Source organism: Mixophyes fleayi, chromosome 11 (assembly GCF_038048845.1).
Source record: "Mixophyes fleayi isolate aMixFle1 chromosome 11, aMixFle1.hap1, whole genome shotgun sequence".
NCBI classification, from domain to species: domain Eukaryota; kingdom Metazoa; phylum Chordata; class Amphibia; order Anura; family Limnodynastidae; genus Mixophyes; species Mixophyes fleayi.
In genome coordinates, this window is record NC_134412.1 from 81,938,371 (window position 1) to 81,966,235 (window position 27,865).

Consider the following 27,865-nt stretch of genomic DNA (forward strand, 5'->3'; position numbering starts at 1 on the left):
AGGAGGTCTGTAAACAATAATCCCCGTAAAGGGCAGATTGCCATCGGCTATTGTTTAACCAGACACATAATAAGTCCACCTACAGCACAACGGACTCAGTAACATGTAATTTGCATAGCTGTGTAATATCAGTTGCAGGCATGTAGCATTCACCTGAACCAATAGCAGCCCAGCGTGTAGTGTTTCTGGTCATACAGGTTGACACGGTCGCCCTGGAAACGCTGTCAATGTCCAACTGAGGAACAAAGTCTATAAAAGGAACGTATTCATCGTAACATACAAAGAAGTATTCAACAAAAGGATTAGGAAATAGCATCACACCGATTTCTATTTTGTATATAGCTTTAATGATTATTTCATATTATAATAACTTACAAATAAAAATGAAATACATTTCAGCCATATATATAATTCCCGTTATATAAAACATTCAGATTTGCATAAAGACATGATTGAGAGATTACAGTCGCACAGTTACTCTATGTAACACACAACCAGGCAGTAACACTTTAGCTGTAGCTGAAGTACATCTCCCTGCACAATCGTTAAATACTAGCGATGAACAAGCAATTTCTTCGTGTGAAATGATCACGGGATCTTCCTATAATAAGGTAACATGAGACATTGAGTTTTGGGAGCAGAAAACTTAAGGGAATTAATTTTTAAAAAATGTCAATTTTCTTGATGCAAAAGTTTAATTACTTGTATTTACCTCATTAGTAGTTCTAATAATAGTTAAAAAAATACTACGAGGTAAATTTACTAAATTTCTAAAATGAAAAAAATTGGAACCAATCAGATTCTAGCTATTGTTTTCTAGAATGTACTAGATAAATCATAGCTAGCATCCGATTGGTTGCTATGGGCAATACTCCCACTTTTCCTTTTTAGATTATTATATCTATCTCTATGGAGCCATTTTATCAACCTCAGAGGAGGTTAAAATCACATTAATTAGTAACTAGGCTATTTATGATTATAGGATATCTCCGATACCTGCTGCTGTCCCAGCCCCATCGTTCACAAATCGAGTCCCGATAGCCGTCTATGGGGACTGCAATTATGCATTTTTTTTTTTATCAAGCACCAAAATTCGGAGCTTGACCCCGACAGCTAACACCATCTGAAGATGGCATAAGCCGTTGTAGTCTAAGGGGTGGGCATCAAAGGAGCGGGATCTTCGGATCCCTTCTCCCATCGTAATTTTTGCCTGGTTATAAGAGCCTGTAAGTAAAGTGATTGCGAATGCTTATCATAAATTATTCGCCGGGGCAGGCTCCTATCAGAGCAGCTGTGTCAGCTGAACAAAGTTAATAAATTGGCACGTTATATTATTTCTTATCAATGCGATAAGAAATGATCGCTAACGTCAGAAAATTACGATGGCTCATAAATAGACCCCTGTATCTTTTAAAGTTAATACAGCTCAGCTATAAATGTTTATAACAGTCTGCATAAGGGATGAGAAGGACGCCATTTCTCCTGTAGCCTCAGGCACAGAATGTCTAAGCATAGTCCTATAAATGGTGGCGCCATGTTTGAAATATATATTGCATTAAAGGAAATAAAACCTTTTATTAGAAGAAAGGTGTAACTTGAAATACATTTACTGTTGTTTTACGATATACATCAAGAAAGAAATTGTTGACAGATGTGAATGAAGGAAAGAGTTAGCACGACTATCCCAGGATCCTAGGTTCCCTTCTGTGGTGTCCATATTGAATCTCAGTTGCTCTGCAATAAGGCAGATTACTGGAAGAGCCAGAGCTTCTGAACCCAAAATGCAAATGAGCAAAGACTGGTGTAAAGCTATATAAAACACATGACCGGCAGCCATCTTTCTCTCTCTTTCTCGTTTATGAAAGGCACTACAAAATGGCTGTTGAGTATTTATTTATTTGACTGGGGCCTGAGAATCCTGCTATCCGTGAACAAAAGCCAGCTGGGGGAGGCTGGCTGTGGGTTTATGACAGGAAGTCTGCTGTGCGCAGAAGAATAATTTCCCCCTCGATCACAACTTTCCCGCATATGTATTCAGTTCTATTTAACTCCTGAAACTTTTACTTATATATTTGAGATTATTATTAGGTAGCTTTTTTTTTGTTTATAATCCAGCTTGTATATTAGATTTATTGGTCCTTTGCAACACGTAGCTCATTGTAAACCGTCATACGGATATTATAATCCAGTTTAAGGTCTGCAGGCAGTATGCAAATAAAAGACGGGGACGCTGAAAATCTATGAGCTGTTAAATACAGTATATACCAGATTTAAACAGGACGCTCGGCAGAATTATTGTCCATGGTGGTCTATATGCACCACACAGCTGTCTCTCCTGGATTTCTCGGCCTGGAACACCAGCAGGTGACTTCGAAGAGTCTCGTCTGGGCCTGTAGCAATCAGCGACGGGTCATTATTCTGTTGAAAGCAACCACAAACCAGACGGTTAATACCAAGCATCTATATGAATAAAGGAGAAATGTATTCATTTTAGGATTTTTCCCCCACACCTTGAAATGCGTATAACTGAGTAACGGGGCTGTTCCTGGGAAGAATCCTGTACTCTGATGAATCACAATCACTGGAAACACACATTGACCAGCCGTCACCGATAAACATGGTCAGGCTTACATACACAGGAATAGCAACAACACCCTTAAATAAAGATATGACTATTATACATACTAGATAGAGGAATGGACACTGTAATAAAAACATTTATTTAATAAATATATCATACTTGCCAACTTTGGGCAACTTCTTTCCGGGAGAGGGGTGTGACTGGAGGGGCGGGACGCGGCCAAATGCGTCATTTTGGCCCCTCCCCCAGCGACGGAAATGCCGTTTGACGCAGGGGCGGGGTCAAAACGACGCGATTCACAGCGAATTGCATCATTTTCAGACGCCAGTAGCGGGATGCGGGAGATTTGCCTGCTCTCCGGGAGTCCGTGAGACTGACCCGAAATTTCGGGAGTCTCCCGGACATTCCGGGAGAGTTGGCAAGTATGAAATATATATGTGAAGAAAGAGTGGTATAAGACACAATTATTAACAAGACAGAAATGGACCCCACAAAACAAAGCTGTCCAGCATGAATATAGTCTAGACAATAAAGTGAATAAAGTTAAAAAAATAGAATATTGTTATTATTTATCAACATATAATTATTTTGATATATAAAAACAATATTATTATTGTTATATGTTATTATATATAATTGATTGCAGTGATAAACAGTAGAGGATGAGTATTGTATAGAAGGACTCTCTAAATTTTAAAAAGCGCTCGTTTTAAAGATGAGCTGATAACTCAATAATGTAATAAGCATAATATAATTAATAAATTATACTGCCACCCAGTATATTTAATTGCAAATGGCGATCAAATCAAAGACTGAGCACTGGCAGAACTGCTGTCACAGTGTTGTAATCTGGGGTAAATGCACAGACAGTTTCTGGCTAATGCGAGTCCTCACTCTGTAGCTATGTTACGTAGTAATATATCTGCGTTCTTAAATAGTTCAACTGCTAAATAAAATTTAAAGTACTGTGTAATGGAGGTAGTTATGGGAGTAGTTTCAGAGGTTCCAGACATGCACACAACCACATTATATCCAATGTTTCGCTAGGAGTCCCGACTTTCTCGTGTAGCTGTGACGGAAGCAGCACATTACCGGGTATTTAAAGCTAGGTGCATGGGCCACATAAACGTTACAAGAAAATTAACTGCATTACAAAGACATTGCTAAACTATGAAATATATAATATATACACACACACACACAGTATATACATACAATCTATGAATTAGTTGTTACAATTCAAATGTTAGAAACGTTAGTGGAAATTATGTATAGAAAAATGTGCACATATTGAGCATACAGAGTTAGGGGCAAAAAAACAAAAAGGAGCAAATTTGCACCTTGGCAAAACGCCACTGCACTGCAGGGGGGATACATTTAAAGACAGATTTAGAGGAGGGAGGGGACGTGTCCTAGCTAAACTCTAAATTGCTGTGTAAATATAAAACTGTCCACTATTTGTGTGCTACATGCAAACCAGCCAGTATTTCTTTGCATGCAAATAAAGAAATGCATTAGCACCCTTTGTCCGGGAGCAGATTGGTACGGTTCTCTATCTGCCTATGTCTGCGCTAGTTTGGTGAATGTAAGGCAGCAGTGTTTAGTAGCTGTGACCGGAAATGAGACGGTCACTGTCGCTGCAGTTCATGACAACCGGCTTCTACTCCTCCGCAACTGCTTTCAATCCGGAGGAAGCCCAAGCGTTTCTCTCTGACCTGTGCATCCCTGTCCTCCCTGCAGAGCAGAGGTCTCTCCATGATGCCCCACTTAACATGGAACAGATCTCAAAAACTATATATTTTTAACGGAAAGACATCAGGACTAGATGGTATTTGCAGATAGATTTATAAACTTGACATGGAGATCGTGTTTTCTAGTCTTATGTCATTATACAATATTACTTTGCAACACCAGTCTCCTTTAAGTCTGGGCTGCAGACATACTAAGCCAGATAAGCAGGAGATGAATGAGGTCACAGCACCTTACCATGTTCAAACACATATTTAAAAATACAGAAAACAAATAACCAAGCAAATGAGCTGTTCAGGCCATGTGCCCGGCACTCTCAGCCATAACTTTAATCCATGGACAAGTTGCAACGGCCATCTGCATGCGGCCCAAGGCTGGTCTGTTGCCCACCCCTGCTCTGGAACCCTCTAAGTCACACCCCCAGCAGAATGCTCAAGAAATAATTAAAAATACACAAAGCCCATCCAAACCTGGCTTGGACGGGAGAGCTGCCATTATGTGCTAATTTTTGAGTCATGCTAGCTCGAGTTTTGCATCCCTTCGACTCACTCGATGCCAGGTGAACCCAACAGTTGTGCGAGCTTGAGAGTGCCACCAGGTTAGACAGCGGTTACCCTGCCCTAATTGTGAGTCGAGAAGTGTGAAAATCGGTGCTTATTCCGTGAGACACCAATGAGGTCCGTGACTACACTTCCAAGTGTCCCAAGTGTACTTGAGGATGGTTGGTGATGAACCCACTCCAAGTGAGTAGGCTGGGGTGAGCACAAATGTTAAGAAGCAGAGAGATTAAAGTTCACGTGACAGTGCCACTACGTGAGGTCAGCTCTTGTGTAAAGTAACAGTACTGCCTAAAGTAATTAGATGAACTGTGAGGTTAGGAGATATAAAAGCGCTACAACATTTATTTTCATCGAGAGCTACACTCACTACATCTGCACTACATAAACTTTGCTGCTATTAAAACTGCATTTGCAGGGTCACCTGTCTGCTGATTTACGCCTAGAGACCCGAGCTGAGAGACTGAGCTATAATCCGAGTGGCTGATCCAACAGTGCCCAGACATAGCTGACATTGTCAGAATACACGTTTACCACCAACCAGGAAACTGCAAATATTATTTAATTTGGAGAACTATAGATCGTCTGCCTGTGGGTCTGTGTTGTACACTAGCCACCAGAAATTAAGCCTGCACTGCACAGTACACAACTGACACCAGCATTGTGTACTAGTCATCAGATATGGGGAACATCATTGTATACAATCCAACAGAATTGACATTGGCATTGTGTATTAACTGAACTGGGGTATGTGCTGTATTTTAGGCATTAGAATTTAGGGTCTGCATGGAACACTAACCATCCAACATGGGTTCTGTATTGTACACTAGCCACTAGGCAGGGGTCTGTATTGTACACTAGCCACTAGGCAGGGGTCTGTATTGTACACTAGCCACTAGGCAGGGGTCTGTACTGTATACCAGACTCACTGTGCTTCATGCCTTAGTACGGTCACTGGTTTCTAGTGAAGAGATATCCTCATGAATATCAGTTCAGGCCTCAACATTTCTACGTCCACTCCAATGAGTAACGGCACATTTAAAAGAGACGGATCAGTACTTACAGCGACTGCAGAAATGAAGCTGTTGATAAGGTAGTAGTCCGCCCCGCCGTGTCCTCCCAGATGCGGTGGGATAAATGCCTTCTTTACCATATAAGAGGTTTCCTTTCTTGTCACAAAATCAAACACTTGAATAGGACCCCCTCCACGGCAGCGTAATTCTCCCTTTAGCGACAGAAAAATTCTGGTCATTAGTAAGAGAAGACATTATAATGATACATTGTCAGACATACAATGCAACTTCTTCTTTAGCTTGCATTCGTGTAGGGATAGATATTAGTCACAGACTAGGCCTCCTCATGAACAGTTAAAGCAACAGTGACACCTACAGGTGAAATACAGTAGTACTAGCTAGTAATACAATAATTACCAACCTTATTATTAGCCTATTATTCGGAGCTACCTCAAGACATAGGGCCTGATTCACCAAGACACGTATCTGCCAATTGTGAGCGGATGGTCCGTAAAATCACTCTGAGCGTGCCCAGAAGCGAGAGATACGTCCGTGAACACAGCCCTGTACGCTGCGTCTTCATACGCAAAGGACACTTACTAAAGCCTACGATTTCGGGGAGTGAATTGGGCGGGGAAAGGGCAATTTGCCATAGTGAATTTACAGTAGGAGCATGCCAAACTCAAGAGCACCCAGCCACATGCGAATCCAGCTCTGGGCATCACAAAGTTACTGGTTTCTCTGCCGGATCTCTTGCTCCGGCTAGAGGTCTAGTCTAAGTCCCGATCAGTAGTGATGACAGTCTCGTATGCATGCTATAACATGTGTTGCATTGTTCTCAGAATACGTGACTTGATGAATCAGGCCCATAAAGAGTAACTGTGGGATACCTGGTTTGATAATTGGGGACAAACTGATGGCCAGATGACATCTTGACCTCTTGTAGGATACACAATGTACATTAGCAGGAGAGCACATGGATATCATTCACATCATACAAATCTCTAAAATATTAAGGGCCTATTTCACAATTCATCACATACTGTATTACACGTATGAGATTGAGAGACACAGTGGGGTTAGATGGATCAAACATTCTAAAAAGGAAAAATGGAGGTGTTGCCCATAGCAACCAATCAGATTCTAGCTCTCATTTATCTAGCACTTTTTAGAAAATGATAGCTACAAACTGATTGGTTGCTGTGGGCAACACCTCCAAGTTTCCTTTTTAGAAGGTTTAGTATATTTATATAGGTGCAAATGTGCACAAAATCAAATACAACAGTTATACACCTGCTTTCCCTGTCTACGTTGTTCTAAACAGATAAAAGACAACTGCCAGTTAGTTAATGAGCAATGATCACCTAAATGCAACGTTAATAAATAACCTCACTATTCAGAAAGCTCAGAAACACAGAAAGAAAAAAAGATAATAATTACTACTTCAGTGTCATAATCACATTCACTGAGTGTCTCCTTCTAGTCACTATGAGGAGCACTGCTACATAAGGTAATCATGATCATCTATTTATTTATATAGCGCCACTAATTCCGCAGCACTGTACAGAGAACTCACTCACATCAGTGCCTGCCCCATTGGAGCTTACAAGCTAAATCCCCTAACATACACACACACAGACCGAGAGAGACTAAGGGCAATTTAATAGTAGCCAATTAACCTACTAGTATGTTTTTGGAGTGTGGGAGGAAACCGGAGCACTGGGAGGAAACCCACGCAAACACAGGGGTGAACAAACAACTCCACACAGATAAGGCCATGGGCGGGAATTGAACTCATGACCCCAGTGCTGTGAGGCAGAAGTGCTAACCACTGAGCCATAAACAGACATGTTTTTGCTGAGCACCTACAGTCACTGCAAGGAGCACCGCTATATAAAAGATAATGATAAAAGCAATGTCTCATACAGACATGTTGACAAAGTCTCACATAGAAAGTAATCCGATGCAAATGGGAATCTCGAAGGAAAAAAAAAAAAAGTGCTCAATGTGTGAATGATTGAATGAATATACTGTAACTCACTGGAATTTCGCGCCTCAGTGATACAATTTGTTACACCGTGAAACGTGATTAGAAATTTCACAGCAATTCCATTCATCTCTCAGCCTGAATTAGTGCAGGCTTGTGTTAACATAACATTTCATTTGCCTGTATTTACTGTGCGTCAACACTAGGCGTCACTAAAACCACATGTCATACAACAGCAACGCAAAATATTGTAGCGCACTTATTATTAGTTCTCTAATTGTGACCACCCCACAGTATATTTGAGTGAGGTTCAAGGGGATGAAGACAAAATAAATCTACTGGTGGAAATACCAAAGTAGTAAAAAAATAAACTGTACAATTTTGACACGTAAAATAAAGATGGTCCAGGGGGTGTTTATGGATATGTTAATTTAGTGCATTCAACAAAACGACAGGTAGAATCTGATTGGTTGCTATAGGCAACATCTCCACTTCTCCCGACCTGCAGTTTAGTAAATATACCCCCAGATGTCTCCTCGCTCTCATGACTTTATTAAGACATGTACGAGGGTCAGCAAGTGGAAGTAGTTTTCAGGACTTTTCATTAATCTCATCCAGCGTGCACAGACCTGCAACCCCACAAGTTGTTTAGCAAAGTGTTTACATAGATACATATATAAAACATGTAATTGGGGCTATGCATCTGTTCGGGCACATGGCAGCCAAACAGACGTTTTTCCCCATTTATAAGTTGCACTTTAGGTCTAATATATCTCATAACATTGTAACTCAAATCTGGTCACTAGGGTCATGCCACATACCCTTCTGAAGCATATACCCTCTCCCCCCCACTCCAGGAAACATTGCGGTGTGGCATGACCGCACACCCTAGGGGCGTGCCTAGGCTGCCCTGTACTCCTAACACCCCATTCACATTTACAGCCGGCATCTGTCCAAAATTCCCAGCAATTGAGGCAAAAGTCCTGACTGTTGGGACGGACCACCGGAGTCAGGACTCTACAACTAAATTAGGACATTTGGGAGGTATGGTCCCAGATATGTTACACCGGCCACTTAACCACATTCAAACAGTTTGAACATTATTGGTCATTTACGAAAACCCACCATATGTGGCAGCGTAGAAAATCTCATATAGGGGTCTATTTATTAAAGTTTTTCCCCCTTGTAAAGCCACGAAAACAACGTTTTCGGGGCTTTACCGTTAAAATCCCTATGTATTAATCTAGCATAGCAGCAGATATCGGAGATATCTGCTGCTTTGCACCCATTAACGTTTTTCTGAGCACTCCCCATAACAATGTATGGGGAGTGCTCAGTACCGCTATGTATTAAAAACTGGCAGGTGAAATATTTCTTTTTTTTTTACTTGTTAATGTACGCCCTCTGAAGCTGGCGCCATCTGAAGCTGGCGTACATTAACATAAGTGAAACATTACACTGAAAACAGCGCTGCTCTGACGAGCAGAGCTGCACAGCGCATGTGTGGAGGGATCACATGATCCCTCCATCACATGCTTCAGGTTCCTGCAGACAAGGATCTCTGTGCGCATGCCCAAGTTTACCAGTCGGCGCATGCGCACAGGGATTGAAAGAGGGACGATCGGCACCGCAGAGGGAGGAAAAGAGAAGAATACAGTGTTAGGCAAGTGTAAGACTTCACAGGAGCAGCCGTTTTTCAGAACGGATGTTCCTGTGTTGATACATATGAGAAACTTTTCAATCCGCATCTATGCGATGAGGATTGAAAAGTTTCTACAGAAAAAAACGAAGGGTCATAAATAGACCCCTTAGCCTCATGCAAAACTCGGAGCACACTCACATTCCGGTCTTTGGAAATACCCCCAAGGATTAAACACACTGAGCAACCTTTTGCAAGTTTATAGGTCAGGCTGAAAATGTGACGTAGAAAGAGTAAAAACACCAAATTCCAGCCTACTACCACTTTAGGGCCTTCACTTCTATCATTTTACCATTTCCAGTTTTCCCCTGAAATCTGTTCTGTTGAGTGAGGGGACAACAGGACTGTTACAGGGAGAAACACATTTTACAACTGCACTACATTAAAAAAAAACATTACAGCTAAACTTTTCCAGGTTACAAAATCTGAGAGGCCGAGATCCAGACTGTAACCCGAGGTAACGCTCTGAACAGCGGCATGTCAACAGGTGTAGCAGACAGCCGTGACTTCAATGTGCTATGCCGGCTTATTGCTGGTATTTTCCATCCCGCTCTCTGTGTAAACGGTTACAAGAGAGATCCTAATTTGGGAGCTCCAAGAAGTGTAGACACTGTGTAATTTGGCTGTGCGCTGGGTGTTATTAGGGCACGGTAATGTATGGGGGCCATGGTATACATTTTGCACTGGGGTTAAGGGGCCTTTAGCCATGTCAAGGGTGTAAAGCTGCACTTAAACCATAGCAACCAATCAACAAGCCCATTAGCTGTATAGTGTAGGTCAGACAATGAAAGAAAATGTCCGATTGGCTGTGGTGGTTTTAGCTAAGATATGCACGTTTAGACAATGTTCATTAATAACTCACACTATCTACAAACGATCATTATTGATTAAATAGCTCAATTTTTAAAGTGCGCTTGGCTAGGGTCAATACCTCTTATTGTAATCAGCCTTCATCATACGCTTAGTTTTTCAAGTGAACGGGGATGAAACAACCTGTAGCCAATCATCAGACTGCTCGAAGCAGCACAGAGTGTTTTATAAGACGAGTGCGTACAGGAGACAACGACCTGTTCACTTGTAAGTAAAGTTAGACACACAGGCGTGGATGCAATCAGTCTGCAGAATTGTTTTTCATCTTATTGTTACCTATGTACTCAAGAAAAGATGAGATTCAGGTCCAAAACAGATGGTTAAAAATTGTTTGCTCCATCCTTGATGCGGTGAATGTTCAACGTTTTTGCCAGATAGTAATAACTATCATAACCACTTATGCCGTGGAAAATGAAATGATCGAAACGCCATGTGTATACAGCAAGTAAGTTTGATGCGGCCTGATATCGCATTAGTGCAGTGTTGGCTAACCTGTGACACTCCAGATGTTTGTGAAACTACAAGTCCCAGCATGCTTTGCCAATATACAGCAGCTTATTGCTGGAAGGGTATGCTGGGACTTGTAGTTTCACAACACCTGGAGTGTCACAGGTTAGCCAACACTGCATTAGTGTGTGCGCTCCAACGATAAACGGTTATTGTTCCAAAGCACATGGTATCTTTTCATTTTATTTTATTTTATAAACGGACTAAAAATCTCGTTCAAAGATGGAACGATGTCGTTCCAATCCTGCAGTGTGTAAGCACTCAGGACCGGCAGTGTCCATAGATCTCTATGGAGTGTGCAGAGTCACCATCTTTTCAGCCGATGGTTATGACAGATGAAGAGCACAGATCTGATGGAAAATCTTGTAAAACGTGTATAGTGTATGGATTAGCATGCTGATCGGGAGAAATTTTTTCTAGTGTGTACCCAGCCTAAGATATGGAGATTTCAGTAATGCGATCTTTGTCCTGAAGTCTCGAAATGTCAGGAGGTGACTAGTGCCTGCAAACAGAACTTGCTGCTATGTATTACTTTGTTACATAATGGAAATTCAAGTGGATCACAGCATAATGAATGACCTGCAACATTGCATCAAAATACCTCCCACTATTTACAAAAAGTTCTATGGGAACAAAGAAAAAAAGCAAAGTGTGGCTCTATTCTCTATTCTCTGGCATCTAGAGCCAGTGAGCTGAAAAACTACATATCCTTTTATCTTTATTCAGTGGTTTCAAGGGCTGATTAAAGTTCCCGGTCAGGGGTCATGAATGAAGCCCAGGCAATTGACAAAGTGACTATATCAGCCTCACATCTGGTGGGTAGCCAGGTCGCTGCTCGTTAGGGACATTACCATACAGAAACGTGTCCTTTGTCATAACTTTTAAAAAGATTGCTTGAGACATGCATTGCAAAAGGTGAAACTGCCAATTCAGTCACGTTCAAATGGCAACACATGGATTGAGTAACGCATACCATTAGGCATGAAGCTATGTAGGAATAACACGTCTGATCTTGTCTACTGGAAAAAAAAAATAGCTCATATCCTCACACACAATAGTCTAAGTCAATGGGCAAATGAAACTATTCAGGATCCCAGACATGGCTGCTTTCCTTCACATAGGGTTCAATGAGCCACAGGAAGGACATACTACACAGGTGTTCAGTGTTAACGCTAACTGAACATGGATGCAGTTTGGCCGTGTCCCCATCTCCGCCAAAGGGTCACTTTCAATGCTCATGTGTATTGCGTTCTTCATAGGATTTGATGAACCCTCTATGCAGTACCGGTTGGGGGAACATGAAACATATCTGTGTGTTTGAGCACTTAAAGTGTACTGACTGCCCGCACACAGTGGAGGCAGCCATTTTGTGAACTGTACCAATATTCATGAGAAGGCAGCCTATCCATCTGCTAGTAACTAGTGACACTAATGAGGCTAAATGTGGTGCGACTCATTTTTAAAGGGGATACAGACCTATCTGATTACTAGCTAAGCTGTTACCCATTTATTGCTATATTTCATGTTGCTATGTGACTGACAGTTGAGACAACCAATAAGAAAGCAGTAAAGAAGGGCGTCGCTGCTTTCATCTGCACTATAAGGACGGCTGACAAGGGAGAGCTTGTTTTGAAGTAAAATAACTCGGCAGCATCCATTTTAAGCTTTTTATTTTATTTTGATTGCATACTGAGGGCAAATGAATGCTGTGTTGTACACATTTTTCACAAATAAAAGCGCCTGTTTGGTTAATTTGTAGGTACCATCTCTACTTTTTCAAACCCGCGGTTTAGTAAATCTAGCCCTAAGTCTTCACAATTCCTGCCATCTTTCACTTCATGTTAATGCCCCTTGCCCCTCCTCCACATAAGCAATTAGATGCATGTAACAAGGCTGTACAGGAACAAAGCAGAGATGCTATTGCAGAATGAAGGATTCCAATGCAAGATGTTAAAATTCTGCTCTATCCATCCCAAGCAGATTGTATGTCAGGACACAAATGAAATCCACATGGCACCACGGCTATACAGCGAATAAATTACATGCATGCTATACGTCTGCACAATAACTACAGGCAAGCAGCACGCACACAAATAATTCATGTTCGTAAAACAGACGCTTTTTGTGGTGCTTCCAAAACACCACAAAAATACTGATAGACACTTGCGTGTCCATGGTAGAAATGCGTAGCTTTGTGTGAACCACAAATGCATTAATTCTTTTATACACAAGAACATTTAGCGTCCATATATACAAACCCTCTAAGCTGACTGCTGCGGAATTAGTGGCGCTATATAAATAGCTGATGATGATGATGACTGCCTTTTACCCGCTACAAACGCTTATTTTCACACTTCAGCAACTACTGGAGTTTAACTGAGCCCCTTTCATTTACGGTTTGTTAAAAAACAGTAATCAATTAATTAATTTAGCACAGATAACCGCAATAGGAACGGCATCTGTGTTATAAGCAGCCCCCAAATTTTAAGACCATTATTGTAAGAAGTTCACTGGGGCAGCATGGTGGCTCAGTGGTTAGCACCTCTCCCTCACAGCACTGGGGTCATGAGTTCAGTTCCCGACCATGGCCTTATCTGTGTGGAGTTTGTATGTTCTCCCCGTGTTTGTGTGGGTTTCCTCCGGGTGCTCCGGTTTCCTCCCACACACCAAAAACATACTGGTACGTTAATTGGCTGCTATTAAAATGCCCTTAGTCTGTTTCTCTCTGTCCGTCTGTCTGTGTGTGTGTGTTGGGGAATTTAGATTGTAAGCTCCAATGGGGCAGGGACTGATGTGAGTGAGTTCTCTGTACAGCGCTGCGGAATCAGTGGCGCTATATAAACGGTGATGATGATGATGATGATGATAATATATGCCTGACAGAGGTACAGAAGAGTCCTAAAAGCTTAATTTTATTTTTCTGTCCACCATTAAACGCTATCGCTATACTATGGGACATTCATTCCACTTTCTTTTTCCACAAAAGCACACGCTTCAGCTTGTTAGGGAAAAAACAAATGACATGTTACAGGATCCTGACAACAGGGCGTTCTCTCCACCACACATATTTACTATGTTAAGGATTAGCCAGGTCCTTATGTGTTCTTTGATACTGAACAGATTAAGCTGTGGAGGTGAAACTTGACACCCAGCATTGTAGGAGGACTGTGTGCAAACCACAAGGCTGCACACGGTACTAGCCGTCTCCTTGACAACCCCGGGATTTGAATCTACAAAGGATTTTTTCCCCATTAGAACACCATGGAAACCCCTGTAGGAAGCGGTCATCTGTCAGTCACAATTGTGTTTTTAAAGCATGTACAATGTACACAGGCCTACGCTGCAGCAAAGGGAGATGCTCAAGCTATCAGATCCGCACGGACATGCAGCACGTTCAGGAATAATTCTGTTATCACAGTCTGCTTATGGAATGATCATGAGCCAATGAGAAAACAGAGACTGAAATGAATCAGGTGAAGAAAAAAAAAAGAACATTTTCAGTAGGGCCGTAACTAGGGCTGTGCGACAGGGGCGAACGCCCAGGGCCGTAACTAGGGCTGTGCGACAGGGGCGAACGCCCAGGGCCGTAACTATGGCTGTGCGACAGGGGCGAACGCCCAGGGCCGTAACTAGGGCTGTGCGACAGGGGCGAACGCCCAGGGCCGTAACTAGGGCTGTGCGACAGGGGCGTACGCCCAGGGCCGTAACTAGGGCTGTGCGACAGGGGCGAACGCCCAGGGCCGTAACTAGGGCTGTGCGACAGGGGCCTACGCCCAGGGCCGTAACTAGGGCTGTGCGACAGGGGCGAACGCCCAGGGCCGTAACTAGGGCTGTGCGACAGGGGCGAACGCCCAGGGCCGTAACTAGGGCTGTGCGACAGGGGCGAACGCCCAGGGCCGTAACTAGGGCTGTGCGACAGGGGCGAACGCCCAGGGCCGTAACTAGGGCTGTGCGACAGGGGCGAACGCCCAGGGCCGTAACTAGGGCTGTGCGACAGGGGCGAACGCCCAGGGCCGTAACTAGGGCTGTGCGACAGGGGCGAACGCCCAGGGCCGTAACTAGGGCTGTGCGACAGGGGCGTACGCCCAGGGCCGTAACTAGGGCTGTGCGACAGGGGCGAACGCCCAGGGCGAATTGCTGAAGGGGGGGGCGCAATTTAGAAACATTTTAAGTTCATTTGGTTAAAATTGAGGGCTAGTGGGGCGGCATTTGTCCTTCTCGCCCCAGGTGCTAGAATACTAAGTTACGGCTCTGATTTCAACACAATCTATAAGAAAAGGCTTTGAAGTACTTTTGTTTGCAAAAAAAGTAAAAAGGTTGTTATCATACCTAGGTAAAATGTAACACACAGGCAATTTAAACATGACTTGTGGAATGGACGCTACCAGTCATTCAAGGGGGTATGCCCTTGGCGCAAAGATTATACATCAGAGATGTCTTATAACCATATGACATGGACCTTCTGTACAATTTAATTTACTATAACAATGCACATGTGGTGGTGCATATTATTATTGTATATATTATTATTATCAACATCATTGATTACCAAAGGAAGTTTGGAACTCCTCTCCGTATACCCCTTTGCCCCTACGGCAGCATCACCACATATTCACCTACAGGGAGCGCAGGTTCTCAAATTTCCTATTGCTACATTCCAGGGGGTAGATTTACTAAACTGCGCGTTTGAAAAATTGGAGATGTTGCCTATAACAACCAATCAGATTGTAGTTATCCTTCTGTAGAATGTGTTAAATAAATGACATTAACAGTTTGCATAAGTGCAAACTATTATTTTACAGCAAATACTGTACTTTAGATATGCTACAATATGATTTTTAGCACCGTAGAATAATCTGTTACTTTCAAAATAGAGATTTTTACCTCTCAATTACATTTCCCCTTTTTTTTCTGTAACACTTTATCGTTTATTTTGAGTTCAATAAAAAATGAATTGGGGAAAAAATAAAATAAAATAGAGCTATTGAATGGGGTTACAAATACCCCTGTATAAAACAGAATTCTTAATCTGGAAAGCCTGGACAATGACATTCACTTCTGTTTAGATCCAACATATGTCATTGATTTAGGTCACTGAAGGTTAAAACCCCCTGCTCCCTGCATCACTAGATAGATCTGTTACAGCGCTCAGGAAGCAAATCGTCCGATAAATTAGTTCAGTCATCAGGTTTATTTTAGGACATTTAAATTAAACAACTCACCATGTTGTTGTATGCCTCATTTCAGTAACTTAAGCTGGGTACACACTGATGCAATCATTGTGTAGATCACACGATAACAGACCATTTGGTCAGATATTGCAAGAGTGCGTACGCTCCCACGATCATGTCTTATGGTACTAAAGCACATCGCATCTGTTGATCTGGCTTTATAAGCTTCCTAAAAATTACCTTCAACGTTGGGCCAATGCAGAAGTGTGTACGCACTCACGACCAGGAGCGTAGGCAGATATCTATAGAGTGTGTACAGAGTTACGATCTTTTCAGCAGATGGTTATGAGAGATGAAGATCTCCGATCTGATGGTAAATGGTGTAGATGTGTACGCATGAATTAGAATGCTCATAGGGACTTTCAGTCATTTGTAAAAGTCGTTACAGAAATCGCATCTGAAGTCAGATTGCATAGGTGTGTACCCAGCTTAATTGTAAAATCCGTGAGGGGATATAAAATGTTGATAAAATGTGCTTGTTCTTTTAGTACTGAAACATTGCCTGACAGTTCACCATAGTTGCCAACTGTCCCTAATCTCCAGAGATCGTCTCAGTTTTATTAATGTACTGGACGGCGATCTGGTGAATGGGAGAGTCACTTAAGCTGAATTCAATGTAATTTCTTTGGGTCTGTTTGTAGATTTTCATCATCATTTATTTATATAGCGCCACTAATTCTGCAGCACTGTACAGAGAGCTCACTCACATCAGTCCCTGCCCCAATAGAGCTTACAGTCTAAATTCTCTAACACACACACCGACAGACTAGGGTCAATTGGATGCTTGGCGGCGTGGCGCATTACCAGCGGAATGTTCAGGTATCCTGAGCGTTCCAATGTCACCCTGTTCATATCAGTGTTCTGTTACTGCAGCTTCTTGCTGTTCACTAGCATAGGTGGGAATATGATGGGCAGTCGGATTGCATGGCCCATCCTTGACAAGATACTATATGATAAGATGTGTCTTCTGATCTTACAGTACCGCTGGTGAAGCTGTTAGCTGGTTGGCTGTAGCCGGTTTGTTCCTCGGCACAAGTTGTGTCACCTCCTATCAGCCGCTCTAGTTAACTTTCTGTCTCTGACGACAGAAAGCCATTTGGTTGGATGTTAGTCAAGGAGTGGCCCATTCTCAATACACCCGTGACACTATCCTGTGTGAGAACCACACAGTGTCGCCATTCTTGATACACACAAGGCCCCCACTCACCTGCTTCATTCAGAGCCACATAAAATGCTTTGTTTTATCCACACGCCCTCTGACTTTCACACATCTACGATGCACTAGAACCTAATTGCTTCCAATAGAACTATCTGTTCCTATAATACTGTCACAGCTCACACACCATGCTGGCTGCAGGAAGACTGCCCAAGATAGAACACAGCGCATAAACAGCGCTTTGCATAAAATGCTTTTTCTTCTGCAAATTCTGCTACAGTAGAACCCTCTTTATTTGCTTTAGTTCATATCGCACAAGGCAACTCGTAGTAAAACAACAAATAACATCAAAGGACCTGGTGAAAAGTCATCTTTAAATAATTTTCAAAAGCTACGTAGCTGCCTCAGGTCCTTTTTATAGGCTCCCTAGAACAGCCAGTAACTGTTTTGGTATGATTGCCGACTTCCAATGAAGAGATTAGGTTACATAAACTGCACAGAAACAATATACAGGTCATGAGCGAGATAAATTCAACACAGCAATCAGGCAAAGTAACTGCTTAGTCTTATTTCTATGATTTTGTTTAAAAAAAATTAGAATCTTGCAAACGTGCTCATCAAAAAGAAGAAAATAAATCACTCTAAAGCTAAGTACAGTGACTACAAACTCACAGTGTTTACTTGCCTTGGTTATAATGTATTAGCTTCACATTTTATAGGTATAGGTTCAATCCTGAGCCAAGAAAAATAACATATAGTAACAATTACATCCAATATACAGAATATGAGGAATTGTACCGTGCAGTTGGGCAATGCAAAAAATTGCTCAGAATATTTCATGTTAAACCCTGTAACCGTCCCTGTAAATTAGGGACAGTGGGTAACTATATTACCTGCCGGATCGCAGCAGAGGATGCTGGGATTTTTCTACAATCTATAGCCAAAAGTCACACGTGTGACACACAGATGTAGTAGATAAAGTTGTATAATCACAGATAAAAAACAAACAAAAAAAAACCCCACAGTTCTGAATCATGCAAAGGCTATTCATATGAAATATATTTTGTGATAGAGCGTATATTTCCCTGTGACAGAACTGAAACTTAGGGGTATATTTACTAAACTGTGGGTTTGAAAAAGTGGAGACGTTGCCTATAGCAACCAATCAGATTCTAGTTATTTAATACATTCTACAAAATGACAGCTAGAATCTGATTGGTTGCTATAGGCAACATCTCCACTTTTTTAACTTTGTTATGATATTACAGTTCACTACAGTCAATGTTCCCTTTGTTTTCTTTAAATTAAACTATATAATGCTATAGGGGGAACTCTTAGGCTAGGTTTGGGGTCCACTGAAGGATACTCGGGTGCCTTTAATAGCTGTCCTGTGACTGCGTATGTTATTATTATTTTTCTTTAAAAAAGTCAGTTTCACAACAATGTATGAATAACATAACAAACATATTACAAATAAAATCTGACTAGCTTTCCATCCAGAATTAGAACTTGTTGAATGTAGTGCACAGTCTTATAACAATATTTTCAAATGTAATATTTAAATATTGTTACAAGACTGTTTGAGCACTACAATCAGCAAATTCTATTTCTTGAACCTTATAGTTAATTTAGTTTGGTATTGGCACCTCAGAAACTGAGACATAACAATTACTTGTTGCATATTAGCAGAAAGCTACAACTAATAATTATTATACGGGCAACAGTCATTTATGACAAACCAGTGCCACAATTTCTCTACACCCCACTGTGCATCTCAAATTTAAAAGCAGGCTCATTGTCAGAGGAAAAGACTTATGTGAATACATGACAAGACCCTTGATTTTTGTCACACGCTGCATTTCTGCAAAGCAAATCTTCCAGGATGTCATCTTTTAGTTAGAGCAGCTTCTCTCTCTCCTAACATGGCAGCCTGCCGCAGAAGAGGGAACCAGAGCATGGTGAACGGATTTGTAGAAACTCAACATTTAATTCGGGTGTATTATTCAACTCCGTAATACACAGTCATTGATCTATAGTAACACACCACTCAACAGTGCGCAGTACTGGCACAACTTCCTGCCATGTATGCAGCCCAACATTCTAACCACGCAGACAAAGGTGCTGACATTCGCTACGGCAGGACAGGCCTCTCATATTGGGACTGTCCGGCCTAAATCTGTACAGCTGAGAGGTATCATCCTCACCGGTTATTTATATAGCGCCACTAATTCCGTAGCGCTGTACAGAGAACTCATTCACATCAGTCCCTGCCCCTTTGGGGCTTACAGTCTAAATTCTAGGGAATTTAGACTGAAAGCTAACATACACAGAGAGAGAGAATAAGGTCAATTTAATAGCAGCCAATTAACCTACCAGTATGTTTTTGGAGTATGGGAGGAAATCGGAGCACCCGGAGGAAACCCACACAAACACGGGGAGAACATACAAACTCCACACAGATAAGGCCATGGTCGGGAATCAAACTCATGACCCCAGTGCTGTGAGGCAGAAGTGTTAACCACTGAGCCACCGTGCTGCCCACGTATGAATGTCAAACCAACAGTGGCTTTATTTGCTCCTTAAAGGCTTTCCATAGTCTGCAGCAAAAGCAATACATAAACAGTATTTCCATTTAAAGAGGCACAGTATGTGTTAATTTTAGCCAAGTACAATGTCAAAAGCTGACAATATTCCAAGAACATCTCCGTTCTGCAGAGGGACTTCTGCATCACTGCCTAGAAGCGAGACTCTTACATTAATAATGATGGAGGTAGGTTAGAAAACTGGACTGTGTTTAAATTTCCATGCAGTTCTCATTTATGACACTCTGTCGGAATAGAGACCTATCCATACTGATTCTGAATTGTTTGCAAAGGAAGCACAGGAGTCTCTCTTATCAGTTGGCAGCAGGCATGGTCCTGCTAAAAATATACGGAAATGGTGCTATGTAATCCAGCGCAGAGTTCAGGGCTGGTGTCTGCTCTGAATACTATCTTTATGCTGCTTTTGTTTGACTATTTCTTCACAAATTTAGGACTGTGGTCAACAGCCAGAGAGCTGTTCCCGTCACTCATACAGAACAGAAATGTACTATACTTGGCATTAGTATTCATTTTTCTTATTCATAATTAACATGGGGGTCAAATACATTTTTTTCTGGCTTTCTATGCAGTATAGTGTCAAGAAAGAGACAACATAATTTGAGCGTATTCCACGGAGCAAAAATCACTGCTCTTGTTAATGGCCAACACAATAAGTATTTATAATTACTTTTTTCCCCCCAGTTTCCATACATTGGTTTCCAGGGTCAGGGAAACTTAACAACCAAAAATACAGGAAAAATAATGACATAATTCCATAAGTGGCGTTAAATTACATTCATTGTTATCACTAGCACAACAGGTCTGACAAAGGAACCCATATTTTCCAATATCATCAGACCACTTGCGTTCAGCTGCGCTACATTAGTATTGCATTGTGATTTTCTAAACAATTCTTACTCCATTTAAACACAAGTTAAAACCACTGGAGTGACTTCCAAACAATGCAGGTAAAAATCACACCTCCCAAAATTACTCCAAATCAGGAATCCCCTGAAAAAGACATTTAGGACCTCATTTAGAGTCGGACGCAAAGTCCGTTTAAGAAGTGTAGGAGTGGGAGTGTGCCGCAGCTTGGTAGGGTATTACGAGTGGCAAGCAATCCCAGTTGCGTCCCACTCTTAATACCCTATCGAGCTGCGAGAAGTTCCTGCAGCTAGCTAACCGCTTGTGCCACCTCATTCCTGCCGCACAGCTTTAGCCCTGTTTTGACGTGTGTTGCGTCTGCGCCTCACTGCGACAAGGATGTATTTACATGGTCACACCTTCACAATTCAGCGTTCCTCCCATTCTCTTGTAGTGCGTCGCAAGTGTTAATTGCGTCCAAGATGCAGGCGGATTTGGTACTTTCTGCACATGCGTGATAGTGTTTTTTTGTTGGCTGCGCCTAAAACGGACTTTGCGTCAGACTCTAAATGAGGTTCTTAAATTCCAGCCCCCCTCCCTCCACAGTAGCAAGTGAGAGGAAAAAAACAAAAAGTGCTGACTGTTAGTATAGTCCCTCAAGCTGGGAATGTCCCAACTAAATTGGGATAGTTGGAAGGTATTAAAAGTCCTATTTAACAACTGTGTCAATTTTTTTTAAACGCAAATCAAATGCCAGCCCATACCTCGCCTAAACATACACCATTTTTAAATGCCAATAAGGAACCATTTTCAAATTGAAAAATGACACATTTGCTTGAAATCCCCCTTAATCTAGTACTTTTACCCAGTATTCTTCCCAATATATCACTGATACTATAAAACCTGTGATGGACTTATTGCAGTACTTCCTGTAACCTTGTGCCCAGATGTTGGTACTGTCAGACTGACTGGGACAAGAAATTCTGGTGCCTCCAACACCCTTCTTGTTCCTTCCACCAATCAACAAACATTTGTATTAAATCATGATATGTTGTAATGCACAGCGGTCCAAGGAACGTAAACCCCAGTTGTAGCAGACCTCAAAATAGCAACTATTGATCATTATAAAGACACCCTGTCAGGAATCACAGCAGCCCCAAACACTGTGATCTATTGATCGCTATGAGGACCATACTGTCTTTATTCTTGGTACTGCCTTTTAAAAGCTAAATGGACAAACAATTCATTCTGCTGCATCCAAGGATTTCTGCTGCATACGACCACAATGCAAAAATTACTCATTTACCAAGTTTTATTTCAATATTTTGGCTAACGTGACTCCAAACAACCACAGATGAAAAGATTATGTTATTTGGGGTAATACTTCTGCAGCCTACTGAACCAATGTGTTAATAATTTTATATCTTTCTGGTGGAATACAGAACAGTCACATGTGATGCCAGCAGGGGGCAGTCCAGAGCTGGAATTTGACTGTTGTGATCTTTGAGTACAGACAAATGACCAATAGACACATTAAAGGTTATTAAAAAACCTTAAATATTAATATTATCATCAGTATAAAATGCCAACAGATTACACAGTGCACAGAGGGGAACCACACAAATACACAGAGATTATATATATATATATATATATATATATATATATATATATATATATATATATATATATATATATATATATATATATATATATATATATATATATGCCCCACACATATAGTTCCTTGGTGGGAAACAAGGCCCCACCATAGAGAGGGTGCAATGCTAAACCGTGAGCCACTGTACCGCCTTAAAGATGCAGGCCAGCAGCACACATACCGTTTTGTGATGTCGTGCATATCAATACGCCATCGACTGGGGACGGGAGGCGGAGCACAATTTTGCCGATTCGGATGGAAGAGGCTAACCAGATTGGGGCTCTGCTTGAATGTACATTGCATTGTGCTTACATGCAAATTACAAGATGTTGAGTGCAGATATTTAAATTAACATTCAAAGGGTAGAAATTGGGGGCATTTTTGGGCTATTTTTTTACATATTCTCAGGGGTGGCTCAAATCCAGCATGAGCCAATACTTTCAGTGGAATTCATTGTTTTTTAAAACATATAAAAAGGCACAAACCTACCCCTGAAATACCAAAAATAAAATAAAAAGTACAAGTGTGACACAAGAAGTATAGGCAACCTCAGAGTAAGCATTGATGGGTTTATGAATGTCTGTGTGTAAATTGATCTACCCCGGGAGTATAGAAGCTGGTTCTGCATTCTCCTTCCACCAGAAACGTGGCAGAACAATTCACATACTTGCATGGGCTTGTGAATCTAAAAATTTGTGCACCTGTATGAATTGCCTAGTGTACATTCCTGGACATGTATTAGTTTAGTACTGAAACACAGATGGCCTTTACATTCTTCAACACGGTAATCGATAACCAGACACTCCAGAAATTCCACCTGCAAGCAACTGCATTTGTTTGTTTTTGTTCAAAATACACAAAAACCTGTTTTTGATTAATCCTAAAGAATTTGCAACCTGTCAATTTAGAGGTAATTTGTTACTTACCATTTATTTATATAGCGCCACTAATTCCGCAGCGCTGTACAGAGAACTCACATCAGTCCCTGCCCCATTGGGACTTACAGTCTAAATTTCCTAATACACAAACAGACAGACACAGACAGACAGACTATGGTCAATTTGTTAGCATCCAATTAACCTACCAGTATGTTTTTGGAGTGTGGAGGAAACCGGAGCACCCAGAGGAAACCCACGCAAACACGGGGAGAACATACAAACTCCACACAGATAAGGCCATGGTCGGGAATTGAACTCATGACCCCAGTGCTGTGAGGTAGAAGTGCTAATTTGTTACTTACATAGTACCTATTGTACTATCAGTGCAAAAAATAAATATAAACGGTGCTCCCTCGTGAGGATGCTGGATGCCAGCCAGGACTACGTACAGAGCAGAACGAGGTCCGGCTCACACAAGCAGAGTTCTCGCCTTCAACGCACCACTTTTTTATATGCACTGGAGGAAGCAAAGAAAAATGAATTTGAATTTATAATGGCAACTCCCCTGCTTGGATTAGTTGCACTGAATTGCATACAGTACAGCGGTGTTTTACTCTAAATTGTACATGCAAGCTGCGGGTGCATCTCTGTGATTACAGATAACAAGAGCGATATAATCCACTTCTACTTCATTTAAACGAAACCATCTTCTATATAACAGACAGTGTTCTAAATGGGGCAACAGAATTATACAACTTTCCCTGCAGACATTAAAATCTGGTTTTGGTGCCTATAGCACAGGAAATCAGTCATAAAGATATATAGAGCCTGCAGCATTAAACAGCTGATATATAGAGACAGCACAAACACAATTACACTAATCTAAAAAAAAACACAAACGGAAATTGTGTGCAATCTTACATACAGTAGCTATTCCTGCTCCCAGCAGCCAACGTATCAATCACAGATGTCCTGGGGTGGTGGTTTCTAACCTGTTGAAATACCAAACTCCCTTAATTCATTTTTGTGACAACTTGTAATAAAATATTGGGTAAGCAGGAGTTAACCAATTTACTCTGCGGCTAAATCTTTGGCGGTGTAGCATTCCAGAGCTTACAATCTGAATTTGGCTTCTTAGCCAGGATGCAAATGATGACTGTGAATCGGTCGGTTACTAGACATCTATGGTGCCCTTGGCAAACATGCTGAAACAGGTGATGTTTTCTACTTCACCAAAGACCCTTTAGTTGAAACGCGTAATTGGCTTCACCGAGAGGACTGGCGCGTTTCCCATGGGACACAGAGCCGGTTAACGTGGGAGAATGCACAGACATCCTAAGAATTACATCTTATTTGTGTTTGAAACACACATTTTTTTGTAGGAATGCTTGCAGCACCCCAAAAGGAGACGATTTCAATTTTATATGTTTCAATATTTGTAAGTGCCTTCACTTATTCATAATATATATTCTTTAATAAAAGTTAATATGTCAGGATCGTAGACCTGTTTTTTTTTCTTTTGTGTCTTCTTTTTTTTGCATTCAAGTTATTAAGGTAGAAATTGATACCGAGAACTCCATTGGGAGAACGACCCATCACAGGAGAATTGAAAAAGAAATTTCTAAAGTCCGTAAGGAGAAGTGGTTACAAATGGAGATGTTGCCCATAGCAACCAATCAGATTCTAGTTATCATTTATTTAGTACATTGTACAAAATAATAGCTAGAATTCATTTTTATCTAAACAAGTGAATGTATTTTGCTTGCTGAATATTCATGTACAAGGATACTGTTTGAACAACCATCTATGTTTTGAACTGTGAAAACATTGGAATGCTCTGTAACATAAGAAGGTGAATAAATCTATTGAGCGCCAGTGTAGATACCACGTTATCTTTTTAAGATTTATTTTTTTATTACTTTTGCTATACTAAAATTTATAGATGCTCTGATGTGGTCCTAGCTGTGTGGATTGCTGGGTGACAGTACCTTCTGCAGGCACCGGATTCCAACTAGTCCTATTTGCTCCTCCATGTGATAGCAGCCTATATTCTGTTCCCTCCAGATACAACATTATATCTGGTTTCCTAGACATACAGGACATGACTCATTAAGGAACATGAATCCCGATACATGCCATATTTTGCGTAAAATCCTGCAGTGCATGGCCAGGAATGAAATATACGCTAGTGAATGCAAGAACATCCCATTCATCCTCTGAATAGGCGCATGCACGTAGTCAATGTACAGTAACAACATGCCAAGTTCAAGCTCACACAGCTGTGTCCGATTCAAGCTTTGGGCATCTCTAAGGTTGTATCTGTTGTATCACTTGCTCCAGCTACAGGTCAGGTGTAAGTGCTGAGTGATAGTGTTAACGGCTGTGTATACATGCTACAACATGTGTTTGTAATTAGGAGCAACTGTAAGAATGCATTTTATGTACAGTAGACATTAATAACAACCTAATAAATGTATTTCAATGCAAAAAACACATTTTTTAAAACATTTTTAGCATTAATGACTATATTACTAACAGGTGATGATAATTGAATTTATTTTTTCTTCTGCGCGTTCTGCTGGGAATTGGATGTATCCTGCAGTGCGCTATAACGTCTGTCAAAGCAGAGCGCCCCTACACCCGTATTCAGGGGACCAAGGAGACGTTTCTTCAGATCCGACACTTGCGTTCACTTAGTGAATCAGGCCCACAAGTAAAACAGGACAGCACATCTGGCAGACCAGTTTTTAACACTTTAGATTGCAAGCTCTTGGACCTACAGTCCTCCACACCAGTTATATATTTCTGCGTGTACACATTAACGCCCTTCTTATTTACGCTGTGACAACCTGAGTAAATAATGACACATAGCCCAGTACAGGGAGGTGGAGATATTTGATAACCCAGTTATCTGAGTACAGGGCATTAATGCAGTGATCTATGTGAATTATTATACATCACAGAACTGTAGAAGTGGTTACATGTTGTGCTACTTTGTTATCTAGCTAGGGAGGGTTCTATTGCCTCAAGGTGCTAAGACTAACTGCATTCCATTCCTCTCTCAATTACCCTGCTAAGCAACTGGTATCAGTTTACAAGGTGATTGGAGCTGGCCAATTGATACCGTGCTTACTTTTAAATGAATCAATCAGCAGACAATATGCCTTCTGGAGTAGAAAGCTGCATGGACCAGAACAGATAGAGAAAGTCCGGTCACATACACAGAACATGGAAGTATAAAGACAATACGCAAGGACAATAGAGCAAGGTGTCTGCTATCTGTAACGTTTTATATTTCAGAAACAGCTGGAGCCGTGACTCTGATCTGTTTAGTGACTTTCAAGTTTATTAGTTTATATCTTTATGCGCTCTGTAAAATAAGCTCAACTGCAAATAAAAATAGGCAGAGCAGCAGTTCATAAGTGACCCTTAATTGCTTTAGGTAGTAAAAAGAGTATATATACTGTATATTCATAGAGCAGAAACGTTTAACCTGTCGCTAAGGCAAATTAATATGGTAAAAAGTACTACTGAGGACGTGTAAGTATAGGCTGAAATAAATACGGGAAAGGGGTCCCGGCTCATTAAAGTGTACAATCCAAAAATGAATTAAAAGGAACAAGATGGTAGATCTACCCAACATTCTAAAAAGGAAGACGTTGCCCTTAGCAACCAATCAGATTCTAGCTATCATTTATCTGGTATATTTAGAAAATGATTGAATCCTATTGCTTGCTATGGGGAAGAACATGCAGTTTACCTTTTTGATAAAGCTATGTCAAAATACTGCACGATAATCCTCTTCCCCTATACCAGCATTTCCGGTTTTATAATATTAAACTGCCTGGACTCTCCTGCCTACTGGAATCCAGACATAGAACAAGAACGTGCTATTTTTAATCTCTGTGTTTGCTTGAAATAAACATCAGACAGAAACTCCCCTACAAAGAAAAACAATTTAAGCTTAATGGAAAATATTTGCACTCACAATAAGTGAAGTGTGGTCTTTAAATATCTACCTCTGGCAGTTTTTAGCTTTCTATTTATAAATAAACCAGCTCTGCAGAACTGATTTTCCTATACTAAAAAAAGATCTGCACGTTCTGAACAGATTTCAGACTCTGTTCGTATACTTTGTTATACAGCAGATGTACAAAAAAAATGGCGTGTTTGTGGCAAGAAAAATGTACAAGAATGCATACGTGCCAACTTTTAAATCCTGGTCATGTGACAACTGTAGGGGGGTATGGTTATGCCGCTGTGCCACCATAACCCTGGCCCCCTACTATTTAAAAACCTGAAATTTGTGGCATTAGATAGCAAGGGGCAGAGTTTAATGACAGGTTTGCGTTCTTAAGCCCCGCCTCCACAAGTGTCTGGGAGGTTACCTACTCTTCCGGGATCGGGAGTCTCCAGGAAATTCCAGGAGAGCAGGCAAGTATGCAAAAATGTCTCAGATTGTACAGAGCTGTGGAATATGTTGGCGCTCTATAAATGAAGAACAAAAGGTTGGGACGATTTTATCACCCCC

General features: G+C 41.2%; 1 protein-coding gene across 1 annotated transcript in view; it reads right to left on the minus strand.

Annotated features, from left to right (window-relative positions):
• Positions 1–324: 324 nt before the first annotated feature.
• The window catches only part of LOC142106904 (putative oxidoreductase YteT), a 92,600-nt gene continuing 65,059 nt past the window's right edge, over positions 325–27,865 (minus strand). The window contains exons 14-15 of the mRNA XM_075189957.1: positions 5,951–6,112; positions 325–2,418 (exon numbers count right to left, since the gene is read on the minus strand). Coding sequence (XP_075046058.1) covers positions 2,293–2,418; positions 5,951–6,112 — 288 coding nt within the window. The 3' untranslated portion in view covers positions 325–2,292. The remainder of the gene's footprint in view (positions 2,419–5,950; positions 6,113–27,865) is intronic.